The following is a 19,404-nucleotide window of genomic DNA, read 5'->3' as shown; positions in this document are numbered from 1 at the left end:
GTTTTTAAATACGTATAACTAGAAATACGTCAAGTAGTACTTATTTTAAAGGAAAGTAACCTAAAAATAAGACTGTGTATAGATTTTTCTAAATTACATATTTTGCTTTATACAAAGGGAGGCAAATTAATTGATTAAGGCGTTACTTTGCAACAATCTATTGCATATTTAAAATGTTATAAAGCGAGCTCTCGTTCCAGTCTTTGGCAAGTTAACAGCTCCTCAAGATGCCTCGTGTGGAGACGAAACACTAATCGAATTGTCGAATTGAGCGGAATTACCAATAGAGATAATCATTTACAGCATTATAAATAAGTGAAAGTCTTAAAGAAAAATGTGGAACCGTATATTTAGCTAAGCATGAGAATGACATACACCCAGAAATAAAAGGAAAGCGAATTTATTGTTGTTGTAACAGATTTTGATTGACAAGTCGTAACAGTCAGCCACGCTTGGCATTAGCCCCAAAGTATTTTGAATAAATAAGTAACTAATGCACACGCCACACATTGGCAAATATGAATGAATTCTTTTGAATAACGTAATACTTTTGTCTTGAACATTTTCTGGGATCTTGTTGTAAAAACATATACATCGCCCCATAATAGACTTAACTCGATTCAGGCGAGTAGTAGGCATTATAAATTTATGCCTCTTCCTGGTGTTAACATTATGGTTATGACAGTTTTTATGACAATTTTCAACCTTCAAATTCTATTTCAAACACGAGAAATATACATCTAAAATTAAATTCCAAGACAAAAGCATTCTTAGCATCGAATTCTTCATAAACTTGGTACATTTTCGTGAGGACTACAGAATTTGTAGCGAACAAAATAGTTTCACACAAACGTAGTGGAAACAAAACACCATTAATCAGCTGGCCGTCGTCACGTACTTGTAGCAAGCTGAGGCGAGTGTTAATGGATAATGTTTCAAGTAACGTTACAAAATTCAGGACTATTTAATATTACGCTGCATATTTTTCTTTATTTTTTTGGAGTGTACTCCTTAAGAATCGATTTTCATATAAGGCGCCCGGTATGAGAAAAATATGGAGAGTAAAACCTACTCATCAAATGGGATAGTAACGTTCTTGGTGCGCATCATTTCTTGCGCACGTTTCACTTTTCAGTTGTGTGTGTGTGTGTGTATATACTTGTGTGTAGCTAGCATACACAGTATACTATATCTATTAGGGTGTGCCAAAATGTAACTTCCTTGATGGACCTTTGTGTTTGGGCATTTCCTTTCATTTGGAGCGTTAAGGATTTATTAGATTTTTTAATTAATACGCTTTTATTACTTGCTGTATGTCTGTTTGTAACCGACTCTATTGGACTTGATTTTGTTTAGCACCTGTTCAAAGATAATCGTTCTTGAGGAGTAAACTCCAGTCGTGCGTTGGAGCTGACACACTTTTTTATTTTTTTAATAGGACAAACTAGTGTACGGTTTGATTGTACCAGAGGAATCACATGAGCATTGCCGGCGTTTAAGGTTTGTATATGCTTTTTTTAAGGGTACCCACGTCGTATCGTCCCGGAAATACCACACAAGGAAGCTCATTCCACAGCTTTGTAGTAGATGGAAGAAACTTAATTGAAAACCGCACATCCAGATGGTGGGGATGAAATCCTAATTTGTGACGTGTCGCGGTAGGTGAAACACAAACAACACCCAGGACCTCTGGCGTTCCGTGCCAGTGCTCAAACCGACTGAGCTAACCGTTCGAGTGACGTATCGTCATAAAATCTTGTATATTTTGCTCAACTCTCAGGTTGTGGCTTCTACAGGATTTGCTTTACAGTTCATAACCTGCTCAACCCCAATATTTGCAAATTTTATTTGGACGAAGCAAAACAATTATGTAAGGATCGTAGCAAGTGGAAAGAAGTGGTCTCTGCCTACCCCTACGGGAAAGAGGCGTGATTGTATGTATGTATGAATTAATCCTAGAAGTGAGGGTACATTATATTTCCCTATACTTGTAGGCTAAGACGGTATAATATTTGCCAAATTTCATAGGTCAACGGAAAAGTGTAAGTTTGATTCGTTTGATAGTGTTAAATAATAATTTTATTGCGGCAATAACGACCGTATATTTTGAAGTTATAATTCTTTAGGCGCGTTATGAAAAAATGATGATAGCGAAATTTTAAGATGCGCGCCGTATCACTGTAACACAAAAGTAACAGGTCATTCGATATTTTTTTTTGGTTTCTTCGTCCATTATTATGACAGGCAAACGGTTCAAGCCCATACAGCCCGTATTCATTATTAAATAATTGTCAAAGCCATCTTCGCAAGATTTTTACAAAATTGTTCTTTCTAAAAAAGTAGAATAGCAGAAGGACTAAAGCATTTTAATGATTTTTGTTTCGTTAGGCCAAAGAAGTATAACTTCTTGCGTGCATACATCAGTACACACACTTTTTTTAAGTAACACTATCAGTATTCAACTTACAATCTTTTCTTCTCCTCCCATTCGTCGGCATGCTCTTGTGCAATCCTTTCCAAATGTTCCCTGGCTCTCTCAGCCTTCGTGAATATCATAAGTCTTCTTGCCACGTCATTGTCCACTCGTTTCAGGGTTAAGTCGTCTCGGGCACGCTCGTCCTGTTCAAACATTTTTTGAAGAATAAACATTTCTTTACGCGCGTAATGCACTTTACTATGTGGATATTTTGTGAACTGAGGTGTCTCGCTTGGCTTTATTATATATGAGCTCAGTTTGATTGGAATATCCATTTATTTATTGGCGAAACAAGCAATGTAATCTTATATCTTTAAACGAGCAATTCTTGTATATATAACCTGAATCTCGGAAACGGCTCCAACGATTTTAATAAAATTTAGTATATAGGGGATTTCAAGGCGATAAATCGAACTAGCTAGGTTTAAATTTTATAAAATGTAGTTTTATCCGTGTTTTAATGAGAAAGTACCTACAATAACATAAGACAGGTAAATTTCGCCATTATATTTTATTATTTATTTATTTATACTATTAATCATTTACAGAAAGAATCTTAAAAGCTAGCATAGTCCCGCAAAATTGTTTGGACATTTTGTCTGCAGGATCAAGTCTCTTGTAATACATTAATTCTTATTAAGTCTAATTAACAAATATTGATAAAAAATATAATTAAAAATCTCATTTTAATTTTAAGGCAGTGTTGACAATGAATATTTCTTAAGTTTAGTTTTAAATTTTCTTTTACTGGTTTCTAGTGGGATTTCCTCAGGCAAGCTGTTTAATAGGTAAGATATACAAGACTATAGTAGCTCAGATGGGACGGGGTTCGATTCCAGATGTCCCATTAGTTTTTTTTTTGTTCAAATTTAGTACATTCTTAAAAAAACGAGCAAGGCTCGGTCGTCCGCATATTAGTACTTATTTGACACTAATATACATACGTCAGCTAAGTTTGCACTGATAGAAATTATATAAACACTGGGTAGCAATAACAATGACAAACCATAAACTATTTAACATGTATTAAAACGGATCGTAACACATAAAATAATACAGACTCAAAACTAAAGTTATAACCCTCATGTCACGGGCTGTCCTAGTTTGGGAGTCGAGGGTAATTTTAAGCAAAATTGTATTTTTTTTGCAACAAATAAAGATTTATTATTATTATTATAAAGATGTGATAATTTTAAAAAATACGAAGAGTAATTTGTAGACAAATATATCTTTTATTGTTAAGGTTATCTTACTTTCTACTTTCCTTTTTGATATATAACAAAAAATAGTTGTATTTCGTAGTAGCCCCGCATTAATGAACTTTTCACATCTGTCACGAGTTTTTAAACACCGTTATATTAATTTTCTTGGTGGAAAATGTGAACCGTAGCCCGTGGAAATTTGCAATACCAATAACGTCTAACAGATGTATTGACAGTTTATATATCATTTCACTTATCAATTCAAATTCAAATGTTTTTATTGAAAATAGGATTTAAAATCACTTATTGAACGTCAAAAAACTACTACCTATTCGACATAGTATGGTTAGACCTGAGAATAATAGGCGCTAGAAACTCAGCGGGCTTATTTTTTTTCCTTAATTTAGTTACTATAAAAGGTAACATCAGGTACATTTTAGTGTTATGATGGCAGCTGAACAAACCAATCCTACAATTAATAATTCATCTAAGTAATGACATAACGTACCACTCTCTTGATAGCCGTGTGGATTCTGTCCATAAACTGGTTGTATAGATATTTTCTGTACTGATTAAACTCTTTTAGAGAGCAGACGGCCCTATTATCCTTAGTGCAATACCCGAGGATCTTCATTCTGGTCCTCGCCGGCTTCTGCGCAAAGTGACTGGCCAAGTGTGGGTCGTGCATGGGAACGTAGTCATAGGAGACATTGTAGCAATATGGATCTGTTAGATCAAAGGACGGATTTGGCTCGTCTCTACCCAGACCAAGTCTTCGTACCTGAAATATAGTAATATTGTTACAACTGGTTGCTTACACTGTCTCACTTTAACAGCAAGTACACATTAGGCGTTCGGCGATGCTTTCAGCGGGTGTAGGTAGCGTTCACACACCGCACTCAGCACGGCGTTTTACGAGCGCGGTCAAGGTATCCAATTTCAGGCTAGCGAAACTCTAAAAAGCGATTCACTGACAGATTGACAGATGACGGCTATAACCTTGTAAAAAAGGGAGATAGCCGAAATCCACTACGTTATAAGCAACTGTTCGCTTTCAAACTTAGCCGGATTATGCTTCCTGGCCAATCGCGACACTGTAATTACTACTATTTCAAACTTATGTCAACTGCACGTTTCATACCACTAAATTTCAATTTTTACTTAGGCAGTTGCGCCTCTTATTACGTAGTATTTACGTCCAATCTAGCTCAGTATCAAAATGGACGTCAAAGTGGATGTTTGTGTGTGGCTTCTATACCGTCGCTATAAAAGATGGCGGCAGAGGCTAAGAGAATCTTAGGTGCACATAATGTGCACCTAAGATTCTCAACGTAACGCATGGATAATTATTATTATCAGGACTTTCCTTGTCCCATATGGTTGGACGCTTTTGGACTTCATCGATAAATAAGTCTGTATCGAGATGTTCGTTCACCATTTTTGTAAATAACGCGTCCATCCTATACAAAAGCGCGCGATCGAATGTACAACAAAATGGCGGCGTATCTACAAGCGCGCCTTTAGAAACGCGCGTTAGCATAGCGCGCGCTTCTAAACGCCTAATATGTTGCCGCTTTAAGTGCCATTGCAGCGCGTTTGTTATTATGGATAATATACAAAAATTTACTGTAATGTAGGTTAAATTAGCTTGTATAATTTATATGAATAGATACTTGTTGTTAGTCAAAGAACGACAACAGACTAGGTTTATTACTTTAGTGTGCGTGACAAGCGACGTATGTCACTTTATTTAAGTTGCGTTTCTGAAAATAGAGGTTAACAGTTCACCGCTATTTTTCGAAGTGTTCACAACTGTCACAGTCTAGACATATAAATTATCTGAGATTATTAGCATATATTTGCAATCAACGAAAAATATATGTTTTGCTTAAGTAGTTCACCAAAAATGGAATGATATGAAACAAATACATAAAATAGGCATAATAAATGAGAGCAGAAGGATGTAAAAAACGAATAGACATACTCATAGCCACATAAATAATTACATAAGTTAATAGTGTTATATAACCAGGTAATGAGATATGGATGTAAGTAACTCTACAATACCGCGAAATAGCCTCAGCATTAATATAATTGTTTTGCAAGTTCTATTTATTATGAAGTTACTGATACGTAACTTCATTGATATTGATGATTCGAATTAGTCGAAATGTTATGGGAGTTTAATTTATGATTACTTTAATGCTATGATTCTTTTTTATATAATAGTATATAACTCTATGAGCAGGACGCTCATAGAGTTATACTAGAGTATTGACAAACAAAGCTCATATAAAATCTATACTTTTTATTATGGTCAGATAATTTTAGCCAAATTCAAAAAAGGGAAGGTTCTCAATTCGACTTTTATGTTTGTCACCACAGAACTTTCGACTGGGTGAACCGATTTTGATCATTCTTCTTTTATTTGAACGTTAGTGCATCCCGTGTTTCTAAGAGTCAATCAAATTTTTACGACAATATAATGTAGTTACAATTTATGTTACTTTTGGAGTCGGTATCAGCCAAGGTAGGCTTGCAACTACATACTAAGTTAGAGGTGGGATGTGCTTGTGTCGCACGCGCGTCGTGTCGAGGCGAGAGGCGAGTAGGGCCGCGGCTACATTATATTGTCGTAATAATTTGATTGACTTTTATGAAGTCTAATAATATTTTTAATTTAATTTTACTTTTATTTTTTTAGGAGAAATCTAAAAATATGTTCATAATCAAGTTTGAAGAAGATACGCATTTTTGAAGTAATACTTCTTTTGGGCGCGTTATCAAAATGAGAGTATGAGAGTGAAATTTTATGATGCGCGCGCATCACTGTAACACAAAAGAAACGGGTGAAGTTGGTTCCAAAAATTTTCTGACGTTTGCGACATTCGTTATATTTTTTGGTTTCTTCGTCCATTATTTGGACAGACAGACAGACGCAGCGTAGTCCGTTGTTTTAAAATATGTAGTGATTAGTAGAAAATCAAGGTTCTGAAGGTATATGTAAGCAGAAACAATTGTGTATTAGCCTCTATTAGTTTACCTTAAGGCTGCGAGCGAGGTTTCAACGGAAGTCACAACGCCGTTCTAAAAGCCTTCAAGTAGAAAGCGGTGAATTTCCTGAGCTTTCAAAAGACAATATCTCATTACTTAGCTCTAATATTCTGTTGAAAGGTTTACTGTGATATAAAGGGATATATTTTCTGTCATTAATGGTATGATAGTAGTTCGGATTTCTAAATAAATTAACTTGAAATTGAAAAACATCTGAATAAGTAATCGATAGTGAATAATAATAGGTTCTAAAAAATAGGTATTAAAGAATTTAAATACCGTATACACACAGACATTCAGGATATTAAAATGATTCAATTTGACGATTTGTCAAAATATATATAAATGTACCTACTTAATATACTAACATTTTTTGATCCAATAAGGGACGAGACGAGCAGGAAGTTCAGCTAATGGTAATTGATACGCCCTACTCATTACAATGCAGTGCCGCTCAGGATTCTTGTAAAGCCCAAAAATTCTGAGCGGCACTACAATTACGCTCGTAACCTTGAGACATAATATGTTAAGTCTCATTTGCCCAGTAATTTCACTAGCTACGGCACCCTTCAGACCGAAACACAGTAATATTTACACATTACTGCTTCACGGCAGAAATAGGCGCTGTTGTGGTACCCATAATCTAGCCGGCTTCCTGTGCAAAGGAGCCTTCCACTGGTGAGTGTGCACAAAACGCTTTAAGTATAATGGCTTCCTATCAGACATTGGATAGGAAGGCAAATGGAAGAAAAATATATATCATTGTGTTGGGATAGATAAGATTAAGGATTGGTCTTCGCTGGGCTCCAACTAGATACCGCACTACCTAAGAACAATATTATTATGGCAACTATTAGATTGTAATTGTGACGAGCGCAATTGTAGTGCCGCTTAGAATTTTTGGGTTTTTCAAGAATCCTGAGCGGCACTGCATTGAAATGGGCAGGTCGTATCAATTACCATCAGCAGGACGCTCTCCTGCTCGTCTAGTCCCTTATTTTTATAATAAAAATAAATGCTTGTGTGCGTGGCATCTTGACACTCAATGGCATCTTTCAAATTTTCTATCATACGTTTCGTCTTATTTTACATTGTAATTAATAAAATACTTACTGATGATAATAAGCGATCCCAGTGTCTTTCTTATTTCTTGTAGTATTATTTTTACAAAGTCTTAAGTTTTTATTAAGTCGGCATTTTAGTTTCAATTATTAGCAAAGTTTAACAGAACAACGTCACACATTGTTCGAGACTGGCTCGAGTACGCCCACTTGGTCGTAGTATTAGTTGCCGCACTTTGCGACTACGCCTGCAGTATCTTATAGTTGGAGCGCAGCGGAGACCAATAGTTAATCTAAGGGATTAATGTTAGATAATATGAATCTTATGAATCATAAAAAAAAACCTTTGCACATAACTTGGTCCCGCTTAAATTGGATTACTGAATAAATAAACAAGTAGGCCAGATTAAATTCTCTTTCGCAAGACCTGCTTGCTTATATATATACATGTATACCTACTAATGGAAACAACAATTTGAAAATTGAATCGCTGTTGTTAATTCCAAATAAATCAATATTGATATACATATAATAACTTAGATTAAGGATTGGTGTCCGCTGCGCATCAACTAGATACCGCAGGCGTTGTCACAAAGTGGGCGTACTCGAGCCAGTCTCGAACAATGTATGACTTTGACGTGCCACAAGTTCCGTTAAAGTTTACTAATAATTTAAATTAAAATGCGAAGTAAAACTTTGTAAAAATAATACTACTAGAATTAGTACAGACAGTGGGATCACATATCTACAGTAAGTGTTATGTATTTTAAATTCAAAGCATATATAAGCTACAAAATTTGAAAGATGCCAGAGATTAATCTTTTTTGTAAGCAAACTAATTTAAGTTTAATTATACAATATGATTTAAGTTTTCTTTAGTGTTAATTCTGACATTTGATTCTGATTCAGACTGAGATAGAGTCTCGTGCCAGATTTTGGCGAGACAACACGTCCTGAGGATGCCTCATGTAGAGGCGAAACACGTGTCGAATTGTTTTAAAAACAAATATTGGCGGAATTAACACTAAATAAAACTTAAATCATTTGTATAATTATGGATTTCCGCAAAGTAACGCCTAATTCAATATTTGTTTTTTTTAGTTTGATTAAAAACAAAAATTTCAATAACACTCACACAGTCGCGAGTCATGGTGATTTGGGAGGGTCAAAGAAATAAACTTACGTAAAATACTTCAATACTCAGTTCTAAGAACAAGATCTGCTTTTAAAAGTATGTACGTATGTAATTACTTACGTCTTCACCGATTCTCCCACGTGAAAACACAATTTTGCCCTTGGGCATTTTGGGTACTGGCAACTTGCTTTCCAAACCAAGCTTATACCAAAGTGGAAGGCCATTTTTCGGAACAGCCCTATCCGGCTTCGGAATGGTATCGATAACTTTCTTTATCTCCGTGGGTTTTCGCAGTGTCATTAATATTATACCAACGTCAACATCATCACTTAAAGTCATATCGGAATCTGACATGTTTACTATGTTTTTTTGTAAATAAATAAAAAATAATTGCAAAAAGCGCTTCCACGCGCGCCGAGACTTGACTAACAATTTCGATCAGAGTGTGATTGTCGATGTTCGTTTTTTGAACGCTGTCATTGATTGCTTTTAAATTACACTTTGTTTATGGCTAGATATTTTTGCTCCGACAAAAAGTATCCAAATGTTTTTGTCTCACGAAAGTTTTGATAATTTAAATCCATAATTATTTGGCACGAGATTCTCGTTTAAAAGACAAAAAATGGCGGAAATAACACTATAGAAAACTCAAAATATTTGTATTATTATGGATTTCCGCAAAGTAACGCCTACTTCAATAAATTTTCTCCAACAAAAATGTTTTAATGATGAAATGAAAGGTACGAAATATGTTCAAGTGAAACTTCTTTAGAATCGTTGTGATTTAAAACTCGATGAAACGGAAAATCGAGACTATATAGGCGCCGTTGCCAGCTATTATTTATAAAACTATTATTTTGACCGACGCGCCAAATTATGATGTCAACAATATGGATATCCAATCCGAGGTTCTCGAGGGTGCAGAGAACGAATTTGGGATATTTTTTTATTTATTTATTCCCTTCTAGTCGCACAGAAAACCAGGAGGCTTCTCTCCAATCACAACCTCTCCATTCACTCCAAACACACGGTAGACAAACATATTGCAGTATTACAACATTATGTAGAACTTATCATGAAATTTATAAGTATTTATATTTTTACATTAAAAATCGTAAGCAATCTTTTTTCTTGAGGAAATTCGGTATTATATTGTCTGACGTTTATTTTTACTTTTTTAATATTATATTTATTAATAAACTACTATAATGTTTAATTTTTGAAGTGTATAAAAGTGTGTAAAAATATCAGACTGAAAATTAACGATGCGCGCGCACACCGTCACGCAAAGTCGACACCCTGATGTTAGCTGGTCTGACCATTTGTATCATACTTCAGCTACCAAGTCTCTTGTAACTGATAATATGGCTACTGAACCACAACCAATGGATGAGAATTAAATAAATAAACATATAATTTCAATTTTTAAACAAGTTTAAGAAATCTCGCTTATTGTATTGAACACTTTAATTATATTTGATTACACTTGGACTCACAAGCTCACGAATGTGGAAGATCTGCACCGCGTCAATAAAAAACGCAAACTCATGCAAACCATGAGGTGAGGAAAGTCGCATATTTGGGTCACGTGCTTAGGCAGGAGAGGTACGAAATCCTACAACTCATCATGATGGGAAAAGTTGCCAAAAGAAGAGGCGTAGGTCGCAGAAAAAGGTGTTGGCTGCGCAACATCCGAGAGGGGACAGAAATCGCGAGTGCGGCAGAACTATTTCGCCTCGCGAAGAACAAAAAGTTAAAACTACAAAGCTGACTGCCAACCTTCGCTCGTCGGAGAGGCACGTGAAGAAGAAGAATTGCGTACATACGTACATACACATTTTTTTATTTTGAAGTTACTCATGTCGTATCGACCTGGAGACCTATTACCAAAATCGAAATACGTAGTTTCGGTTGACGGATCGTACATTTTCCTGTAATGAAAGTGTTTCGAATCCTAAGATGGATACGAAGTTCACGATTAGACATTTTGTTTTTCGTTTACCTTATTCCCAAATTCACTTCTCATTTACTTTTTCGTTTCGAAATCCGTCCGCACTATTCGGATCCGAAGTACTTTGGTAATAGGATTTAATTCAAAGTTCGACGTTCTTTTGTTTCGGACCAAAACTGCGGTTTTCGATTTTGGTAAAAGACCTGGGCACACCGCACATAGAAGCTCATTCCACAGCTTGGCTGTACGTGGAATTCCTCGAAAACCGCGTAGTGGAAGAACGCCAAAATCCAGATGGTGGGGATTATATCATAATTTGTGGCGTGTCGTAGGAAGGTGGAATTCGGTGGCAGGAATCTGGTCAAACAACCCTTCGCAACTCTCCCCGTGATAAATGCGGTAGAAGACATAATTTATTTCTATGATTAAACCCCAAAAGCTTTCAAATGGAAAGGGTTTCATTTCTGTTAAGCATTCAGCCGCCATTTTTCTGCCGTGAAGCAGTAATGTGTAAGCATTACTGAGTTTCGGTCTGAAGGGCGCCGTAGCTAGTGAAATTACTGGGCAAATGAGACTTAACATCTTATGTCTCAAGGTGAGTGCCAGTTGTTGTGCTATTCAGAACTTTTTGGGTTGTTAAAGAATCCTGAGCGCCACTGCATTGTAATGGGCAGGGCGTATCAATTACCATCAGCTGAACGTCCCGCTCGTCTTGTCCCTTATTTTCATAAAAAAAAGCCTACATAAACTAATCTGTATTTTTTTATTACTTTTTTGTTAGAGTCATAATTAATTGTATTGAAGCTGTAATTAAATTAGCAGATAATAACTCAGACAGTCTCAACGCTGGCACATAAAAACTTATTTGTGTCGAGAATATTTCAAAACAAATTATGATGAAAATAAATTCTGAGTGGGCTCTTGAATAAGATTTAATTACGGTTACAGGATCGTCTATGAAATCTGTCTAAAGGCTTCATAAGATACATAATAGCATTAAGGGTAAATGTATACACTTTTATAATAAAGTCCCAGCCACTGTTCAGACATTATCTATAAATAAATTTAAATGTTTTGTTAAAAAATGGCTCTGTCATAAATCCTACTACTCCACAGTTGAATATCTAAGTGAACGAACAGCCTGGGACTAGATTACGATTATTTTAAAAGAATGCTGGGAGAGTTTCATGCGACGCTTCTTCTGTCTCAAAGCGCCATTTGTTTCCGAAGCGGTAGTAGTATCTAATATAGGAAATCGCATCAAAATGAATTCTAAAGGAATTAATATTGAGAAAATTAATGCCTTTTATGCGTTTTGTCTGGAGAAACTAGCGAAAGAATATCATATTTCAGTCAATTTTATAATTTTATAAATATGAAATATAAAGTGTGTGTGTGTACTTATGTACGACAAAAAGATATTCTTATTTGGCATAACAAAATTAAAAATCCTTAACAAAAATTATTCCTCGTGCTGTTTTACGTTTGTAGAAAGAACAATATTGTAATAAACAAATTATTAAATTCAACCTCTGAAAATATTATAACCGCATAATTTTGTTATATAACGTGTTATTAAATATCATTATTATACCGACAAGTTGAGAACCTCCTCCTTTTTTGAAGTCGGTTAAAAACTTGTATAAATTGGAATTTAATTTAATTACCGTCCATTGGTTGTCGTTCAGTAGACCTCTTGTAGTGACCTCATATATATGTCCCAAGCCTCTTTACCAAGTAGCTAAAGTATGATACAAATGGTCTAGCTGACCAGCTAACGTCAGGGTGTCGAATTTGCGTGACGGTTTTTTTTTTATTAAAATACGGGACGAGACGATCAGGACGTTCAGATGATGGTAATTGATACGCCCTGCCCATTACAATGCAGTGCCGCTCAGGATTCTTGAAAAGCCCAAAAATTCTGAGCGGCACTACAATTGCGCTCGTCACCTTGAGACATTAGATATTAAGTCTCATTTGCCCAGTAATTTCACTAGCTACGGCACCCTTCAGACCAAAAAACAGTAATGGTAACACATTACTGCTTCACGACAGAAATAGGCGCCGTTGTGCCAACTGGTGTGTGCGCGCATCGTAAAAATTCACTCTATTCAAATAATTTTCCCTAACGCCCCAAAATCTATACTAATATTATAAAGCTGCAGTGTTTGTTTGTTTGTTTGTTTGAACGCGCTAATCTCTGGTACTACTGGTCCGATTTGAATGATTCTTTCAGTGTTGGGTAGTCCATTTATCGAGGAAGGCTATAGGCTATGTTTTCAAAGGAATTCGTAATAAAATTGCTATTTTGTAACACAAGGTGTAAAATCGAAAACCTATTTTTGCGTGCGCTGCAAAAACTATTGACAATAGAACAAAATGATGTACAGGCTATAATATAGGCAATATTTTATTACTTATAAAACTATCGCGTGAATTATACTTTATATGGCAAAACAACGTTTGCCGGGTCAGCTATAAGATTATAAGATCGACATTTTTGACTCCAGTTGTCCTCTTGAGAGTCCCTTATTTTCATAACTAGGACTAGAGTCCTTTATGAAAATAAGGGACTAGACGAGCATGACGTTTAGCTGATGGTAATAGATGTTGTCTTTAAATCTAGTTATAATTCAGCTGTCCTCCATATGTCAAATATGCCTACCCGGATTGATGGATTTGGAAATTGAAATAAACATAATTATTGATATGTAATTCTGAATCGATTAACGGGGGACTTAAGATCTAGATTCTATTTAATCATGAATATCGACATAAAGCATTATTAAGAGAAGAATCCAAAGAAATAAACATTTTGACTGTTGCATCTCAATATATTCTTAATAATGTTCTATACTGTTAATAAGCACATTAAGGAATTTGCTAGACACTGCGACAGTCATAATGTTAATATGAAGAACAAACATCAACTTGTTATGCCTACTACTCGGTTAGGTCGGCTAAGTAAGTCTTTTATTTGGCGATGTATATGCTTTTATAATATGATCCCAGAAAATGTACAATACAAATGTGTTACGAAATTTAAAGGAATTGTTATAAAACGATTGTGAGATAAAAGTTATTATAACATTTAAAATGATTTTCATAATGATTGTAATTATTATGACGGGTACTCACAATATATATTTTATTAATTTGATGCCGATATTTCGATCCAATTGCATGAATCGTGGTCGCGGCGGAACTGCGGAGGTGGCGAGAAACTCTTGACACATTGGCAATTGACACTAATAGTACATCAATCTGTCTACGTGGCGCCTAGTTCGAACGAACACACTCAGGCTATTTAATTATAAATGTTTATTGTACGATATTATATTGTAACCATATCTTTATGAAAAAAAAGGTCCGCTGAATTTCTAGCGCCCGTTCTTCTCATGTCTAAGGCACACTATTTCGAATGGGTACTTTTTGACATTCAATAAGAGATTTTAAATCCTATCTATATATGTAAAAATGAATTGCTAATTTTGGTCTTGAATTATTTGTGGAAGTCCAGGAAGGTTTAAAAGCTGAATAAATATGAAAATGCTCGGAATTAAATAAAAACAACGATATTGATTTTTCATCGGTATTTCGTCCCCCGTCGCGGTCCTTCAGAAATCAAGTTAAAATAATAGTTTAAAATGAATAACTAATCAGAATTTTTATATCTTTTTATGTAAATTGATAAATCTTAAGTTTTGTCACAAATCAAATTTCAGAACGCAAATAATAATATTTGACAACAAACTACAATATGTAGATAGATAAATATTAAATTTTGTCAAAAATAAAAATTTCTTAACCTAACCGCACAACAAAAAAAAAGCATAAAATATAGTTTATAAGAAAGCTTTAAATTTGAAAAGTTAACAGACTGTATCATGTGTGTGTCTGTTAATATCAAAATGAAACCTTATAAATAGCCAGTATTTCAGGAAAACTCCGTTTTGTTAGTAAATAATAATAAAATTTCATTCATACCGATTTTTTTTATTTGTTTTAATAAAAAAAATATTTCTTTTGTTTGTTTTAAGTTTATTTCATATACAAAAGTTTAGGTCTTTTATGTATTAATTGAAGCAGTACGAAGTCTGCCGGTTTAGCTAGTTTTGAATAAAAATATTTGAATTTAAATTGATTTTGAAATTGACTACGAAATCATATTACATTGAAAGCAGCTGGTTAACAGTCTAAATATAAACCCTTGCTTTTACCTTAACAGTAACCTTTCTAGCTCATACAATCAAATAAAGCAGAAATTAAAAAAATAAAAGATATGACATTGCAATATCGAACGAGAGCTTCAAACAAAACAACTGGTTATGAAGAGCGGAAAATTAAATTTTATGAATGGGGAATTCAGCGGAGTTGATGAAGTTAGAGCGCGTCTCGACTGAATATTTACTGTATTTTCTGTTGAAGTGACCAGACAAATTATTACTATACTTATTTATTTAAAAAACAAAATTTTTTTTTATTAAAATAACGAATGAGACTTTCGACGGACGTTCAGCTGATGGTAATTGATACGCCCTGCCCATTATACAGTGTCGCTAAGGATTCTTGAAAAAAACAGTAATCCTGAGTGGCACTACAATTGCGCTCGTCGCCATGAGACATAAAATGTTAAGTCTCAATTGCTCAGTAATTTCACTAGCTACGGCGCCCTTCAGAGCGAAACACAATAATGCTTACACATAATTGCTTCACAGCAGAAATAGGCGCCGTTGTGGTACCCATAATCTAGCCGGCATGCTGTGCAAAGGAGCCTCCCACTGGTAAAAAACACCTCACTGGGGTTGTGATTTAATAAGAAGAAGAGACAAGAAACCAAAAAAAGGAAAGGAAGTGAGAAAATATATACATATAAAACCTCAAAAGAGTAACAACTGCAGTAGATGCACACCCATTTTGTCTTAACTTAAGAAATCAAATCAAAAGTTATCGATACTCATCTATATCTATACATCTTTACATATAAATAAAATTGGAGTATCTTTTTGTAATATGTAAATAAACGTTTTTTTTTTTTTTTTTTTTTTACTACATTTATATGAATATATATACGGTACATACACCAAAATAACATTATTTACCATCTTTGTCTGTCTGTCTGTTTGTTCCGGCTAATCTCTGAAATGGCTGGACCGATTTTGACGGGAAGTTTATTGGCAGGTTGCTGATGTAATAAGGAGTAACTGAGGCTACGTCTATTTCACAAAAACTCTTTTGTTTAAAAAAAATTAAGTACTGTTGCAATGTCCAAGAAACTCTAAAAATAATTAATATGGCAAAACAACGTTTGCCGGGTCAGCTAGTTATAAATATAATATATATTCTAATCAATTTAAATTTTATAATTATAACCAACACAAAAGATATCGCCAGTGATTGAATCGACCAATCACCACACGCGACGCGCGTGGACGAGAGTGACCCTCGGATGTATGTACAGGGGAAGGTAACGACTCGCCCCACGACATCTCCACAAGCAATGCCACTTAAGCGAGCATAACAAAACCAATCACTGGTATCAGACAAATAATAAAACTATTAAACTCAAATGAAACCAAAAACAATGATACATAGGTAGCACCGGTGGAGCATGATATATGCGATATAATTGCAATTAAATTAGAGTCTCACCGCGGACAGACACCCATCACAATAGTTAACTTTTATTGCCCTAAGCAAGACAGTAGAATCACGACAGCCATCGCAAAAGCTCTCTCTCTCGGCAACACCGTCATCTGTTCCGGAGATTTTAACGCCCGCCATAGACACTGGGATTGCAATCGAGCAAATTCCAATGGATCGCGTCTTTTTAATCACTTTGCAGGTCACGAATATAATATTTTAATTCCGGACAAAGTGACCCACCTCCCCTCCAACCCTAGGCACTCTGCCGCTAAATTACAACTCACCCTTGCCAAAAATATCACAAACGTTACAGACCCACTGACTTACGACGTTATCTCGGACCACTGTCCCATTATTTTCGAAATTAATAGCCTCATCCTGCGCATCTCGCGACCTATTTTTAAATACGGTAATGCTAAATGGGACACTTATAAAAAACAGATTAACGAAGCCCTCCCCTCCCCCGGCTCCTTAAAATTACACCGACCCGAATTAGTGGACAACGCCATACAAACACTGACTGACGCTATAATCAAAGCCCGTAACGCGAACATCCCGACGTTCACACCGAAACAAACAAACAAACTTCCACACGACATAACAAGACTTATCAAACTAAAAAACCAATACCAACCTCACGCACAGAGACTCCATACGCGTCGGTTTAACACGATTATTAACTCACTTCAAAACCAAATATCTTTTAAAATAAAATCTCTCACTTCCAACGAATGGAACAAAAAGCTCGAATCGCTTGACACCCGCGACAATTCCCTCTGGCAGTTCGCGAGACGCCTCAAAAACGTACACACCCCTCTACCCTGTTTCAGCACCCCCTCGGGCCCCGCCCGGTCGGACGCTGAAAAGGCCGAGGCCCTAGGTACACACTTCGAGCGACAGCATAGACTCACCGTGGATCTGAGCGACCCCGACACCGAACGCGAGGTGTCGCGGTCTCTAGACCACCTTTACAAAATAAACGGACCGACCGCACCTACGCCAGTTGTACCTCGCGAAGTAAAATTAATTTTAAAAACCTGTAAACCGCGAAAAGCCCCCGGGCACGACGACATACAGAACATACTTCTAAAACACCTCCCTTCAAAAGCAATAGACACCTTAGTTAATATATTTAATGCGTGCCTTCGTCTTACCTATTTTCCCTCGTCCTGGAAAATAGCAGTAATCACCGCGATTCACAAACCGGGAAAAGATCCCACCTCCCCCGCGAACTACAGACCAATTAGTTTACTTTGCACACAAAGTAAAATATTAGAAATTTTAATTAATAATAGAATAAACTCACTTATAGAATCAAACCTACCTGACGAACAATTCGGTTTCCGAAGGTCACACGCGACTACTCACCAACTGGCGCGCGTAGTCGAACATATAACACACCAATTTAACTTCAGACACCAGACTGGTATGGTTCTACTCGACCTTGAGAAAGCCTTCGATACCGTCTGGCATGATGCCTTAGTTCACAAATTATTCGAAGCACAAGTCCCCTTTGAATATTGTAGAATAATAAAATCATTCCTTACGAATAGATTTCTTAGAGTTAGAGTCAAAAATAGTTTATCCTCCCCACATCCAGTAGTAGCAGGTGTTCCACAGGGCTCCATCATCTCACCGAGGGCATTTTTACTCTATATGAGAGACACCCAAAACCTCCGAACACGTAGTTCGATTCAGGCAGGCAACGCGAGCACACGTGCCGCGTTATCTGTCCTCCTTCGAATATTTTATTACCTGCGTTATCGCACTATCTGCTCAGGCCACCTGGGCTAGCTATTGTTATCGCGCGCTATTGTTCGGGACTCTTTGAGTCTCGCACCTGTTACGTTCCTTCGCGGAACGTAGCTTAGTGATTATAAGTGTTAATTACCCGGTTTTACGATCGTGTTAGTTAGCACCTGTGCTGTGTTTCGTGATTCTGCACGCTAATCGTGTATGTTGTGAGTGTTGCAGATCGTGCCGTGTGTGTCTTCTCCGTGGGGGCCTGCACAGCGTACATCGGGGTTCCGGCCCAGCCAGTCCACATCCAGCAAAGCTAAGTCTTAGGCTTAATTATTATTATTAATTTCTTTTAATTTTTGTATATTTCATTATTATTAATAGTATTTTATTAATGTGCAAGTGTACAACAAAAGTATAGTTGTCCACTTTATCATTATATTCCCCCTCTGCCTGACTCGGGCAGCGGGGGTTGTCACCCGCTTAACTTATAATAACAACCATGGCTTCACCAATGGTTCCCGACGAGGGCTTCTTCAGCGCTCTCTTAGATAGATTATTCACGGAGAAGATCGCTCCGTTAATGAAGGAATCTATAAATGAGACAGTGGATGCCGCTATTAAAGCGAAATCCAAAAAATACAAATCGACAACTGACGTTTCGAGTTCCGACGGGGAATCCGAAATGGAGTTAGGTAATGCGTCCGACGCAAGTTCCGTGGCCTCGGTCAAACCGAGGAAAGTGATCACCCGATCAGCCCGTCCGCCTGTCCTTCAGGCGTACTTTGACGCGCAGGCGACCCCTAAGGTCCCCGCGGTCAGTCCTGACCGCACGGTAGCCCCTCAGGCTTCCAGTGCTTCACCGGCCCGGCCGGAAACCGCTCTACCGTCGAGAGCGGAGAGTGTCGCGTCGGATGCTGACGGCTTCATCACCGTCAGTCGCAAGAAGAAGCGCGGTCGTGAATCGCCTTCTCTGGATATCACACCCGCGAAGAAAGCCGCGGCCACGACTGGCTCCGCTCCCGCGTCCGCGCCCGCGCCCGCTAAAGCCCGCGTACCGCCTCCGACCAAGCGCCCGCCTCCTATTTTTATAGGGGACCGAGGCCGATGGTTAACCGTCAAAAACAGGATCCCGAAGA

General features: G+C 36.8%; 1 protein-coding gene across 1 annotated transcript in view; it reads right to left on the bottom strand.

The window, feature by feature from the left end:
- The window catches only part of LOC126977203 (uncharacterized), a 44,838-nt gene extending 35,484 nt beyond the window's left edge, over window positions 1–9,354 (bottom strand). The window contains exons 1-3 of the mRNA XM_050825915.1: window positions 9,049–9,354; window positions 4,187–4,459; window positions 2,468–2,619 (exon numbers count right to left, since the gene is read on the bottom strand). Coding sequence (XP_050681872.1) covers window positions 2,468–2,619; window positions 4,187–4,459; window positions 9,049–9,282 — 659 coding nt within the window. The 5' untranslated portion in view covers window positions 9,283–9,354. The remainder of the gene's footprint in view (window positions 1–2,467; window positions 2,620–4,186; window positions 4,460–9,048) is intronic.
- Between the last annotated feature and the right edge of the window lie 10,050 nt (window positions 9,355–19,404).

The sequence above is a fragment of the Leptidea sinapis genome, chromosome 44, assembly GCF_905404315.1.
Source record: "Leptidea sinapis chromosome 44, ilLepSina1.1, whole genome shotgun sequence".
NCBI classification, from domain to species: domain Eukaryota; kingdom Metazoa; phylum Arthropoda; class Insecta; order Lepidoptera; family Pieridae; genus Leptidea; species Leptidea sinapis.
This window is presented reverse-complemented; position numbering and strand designations above follow the sequence as displayed.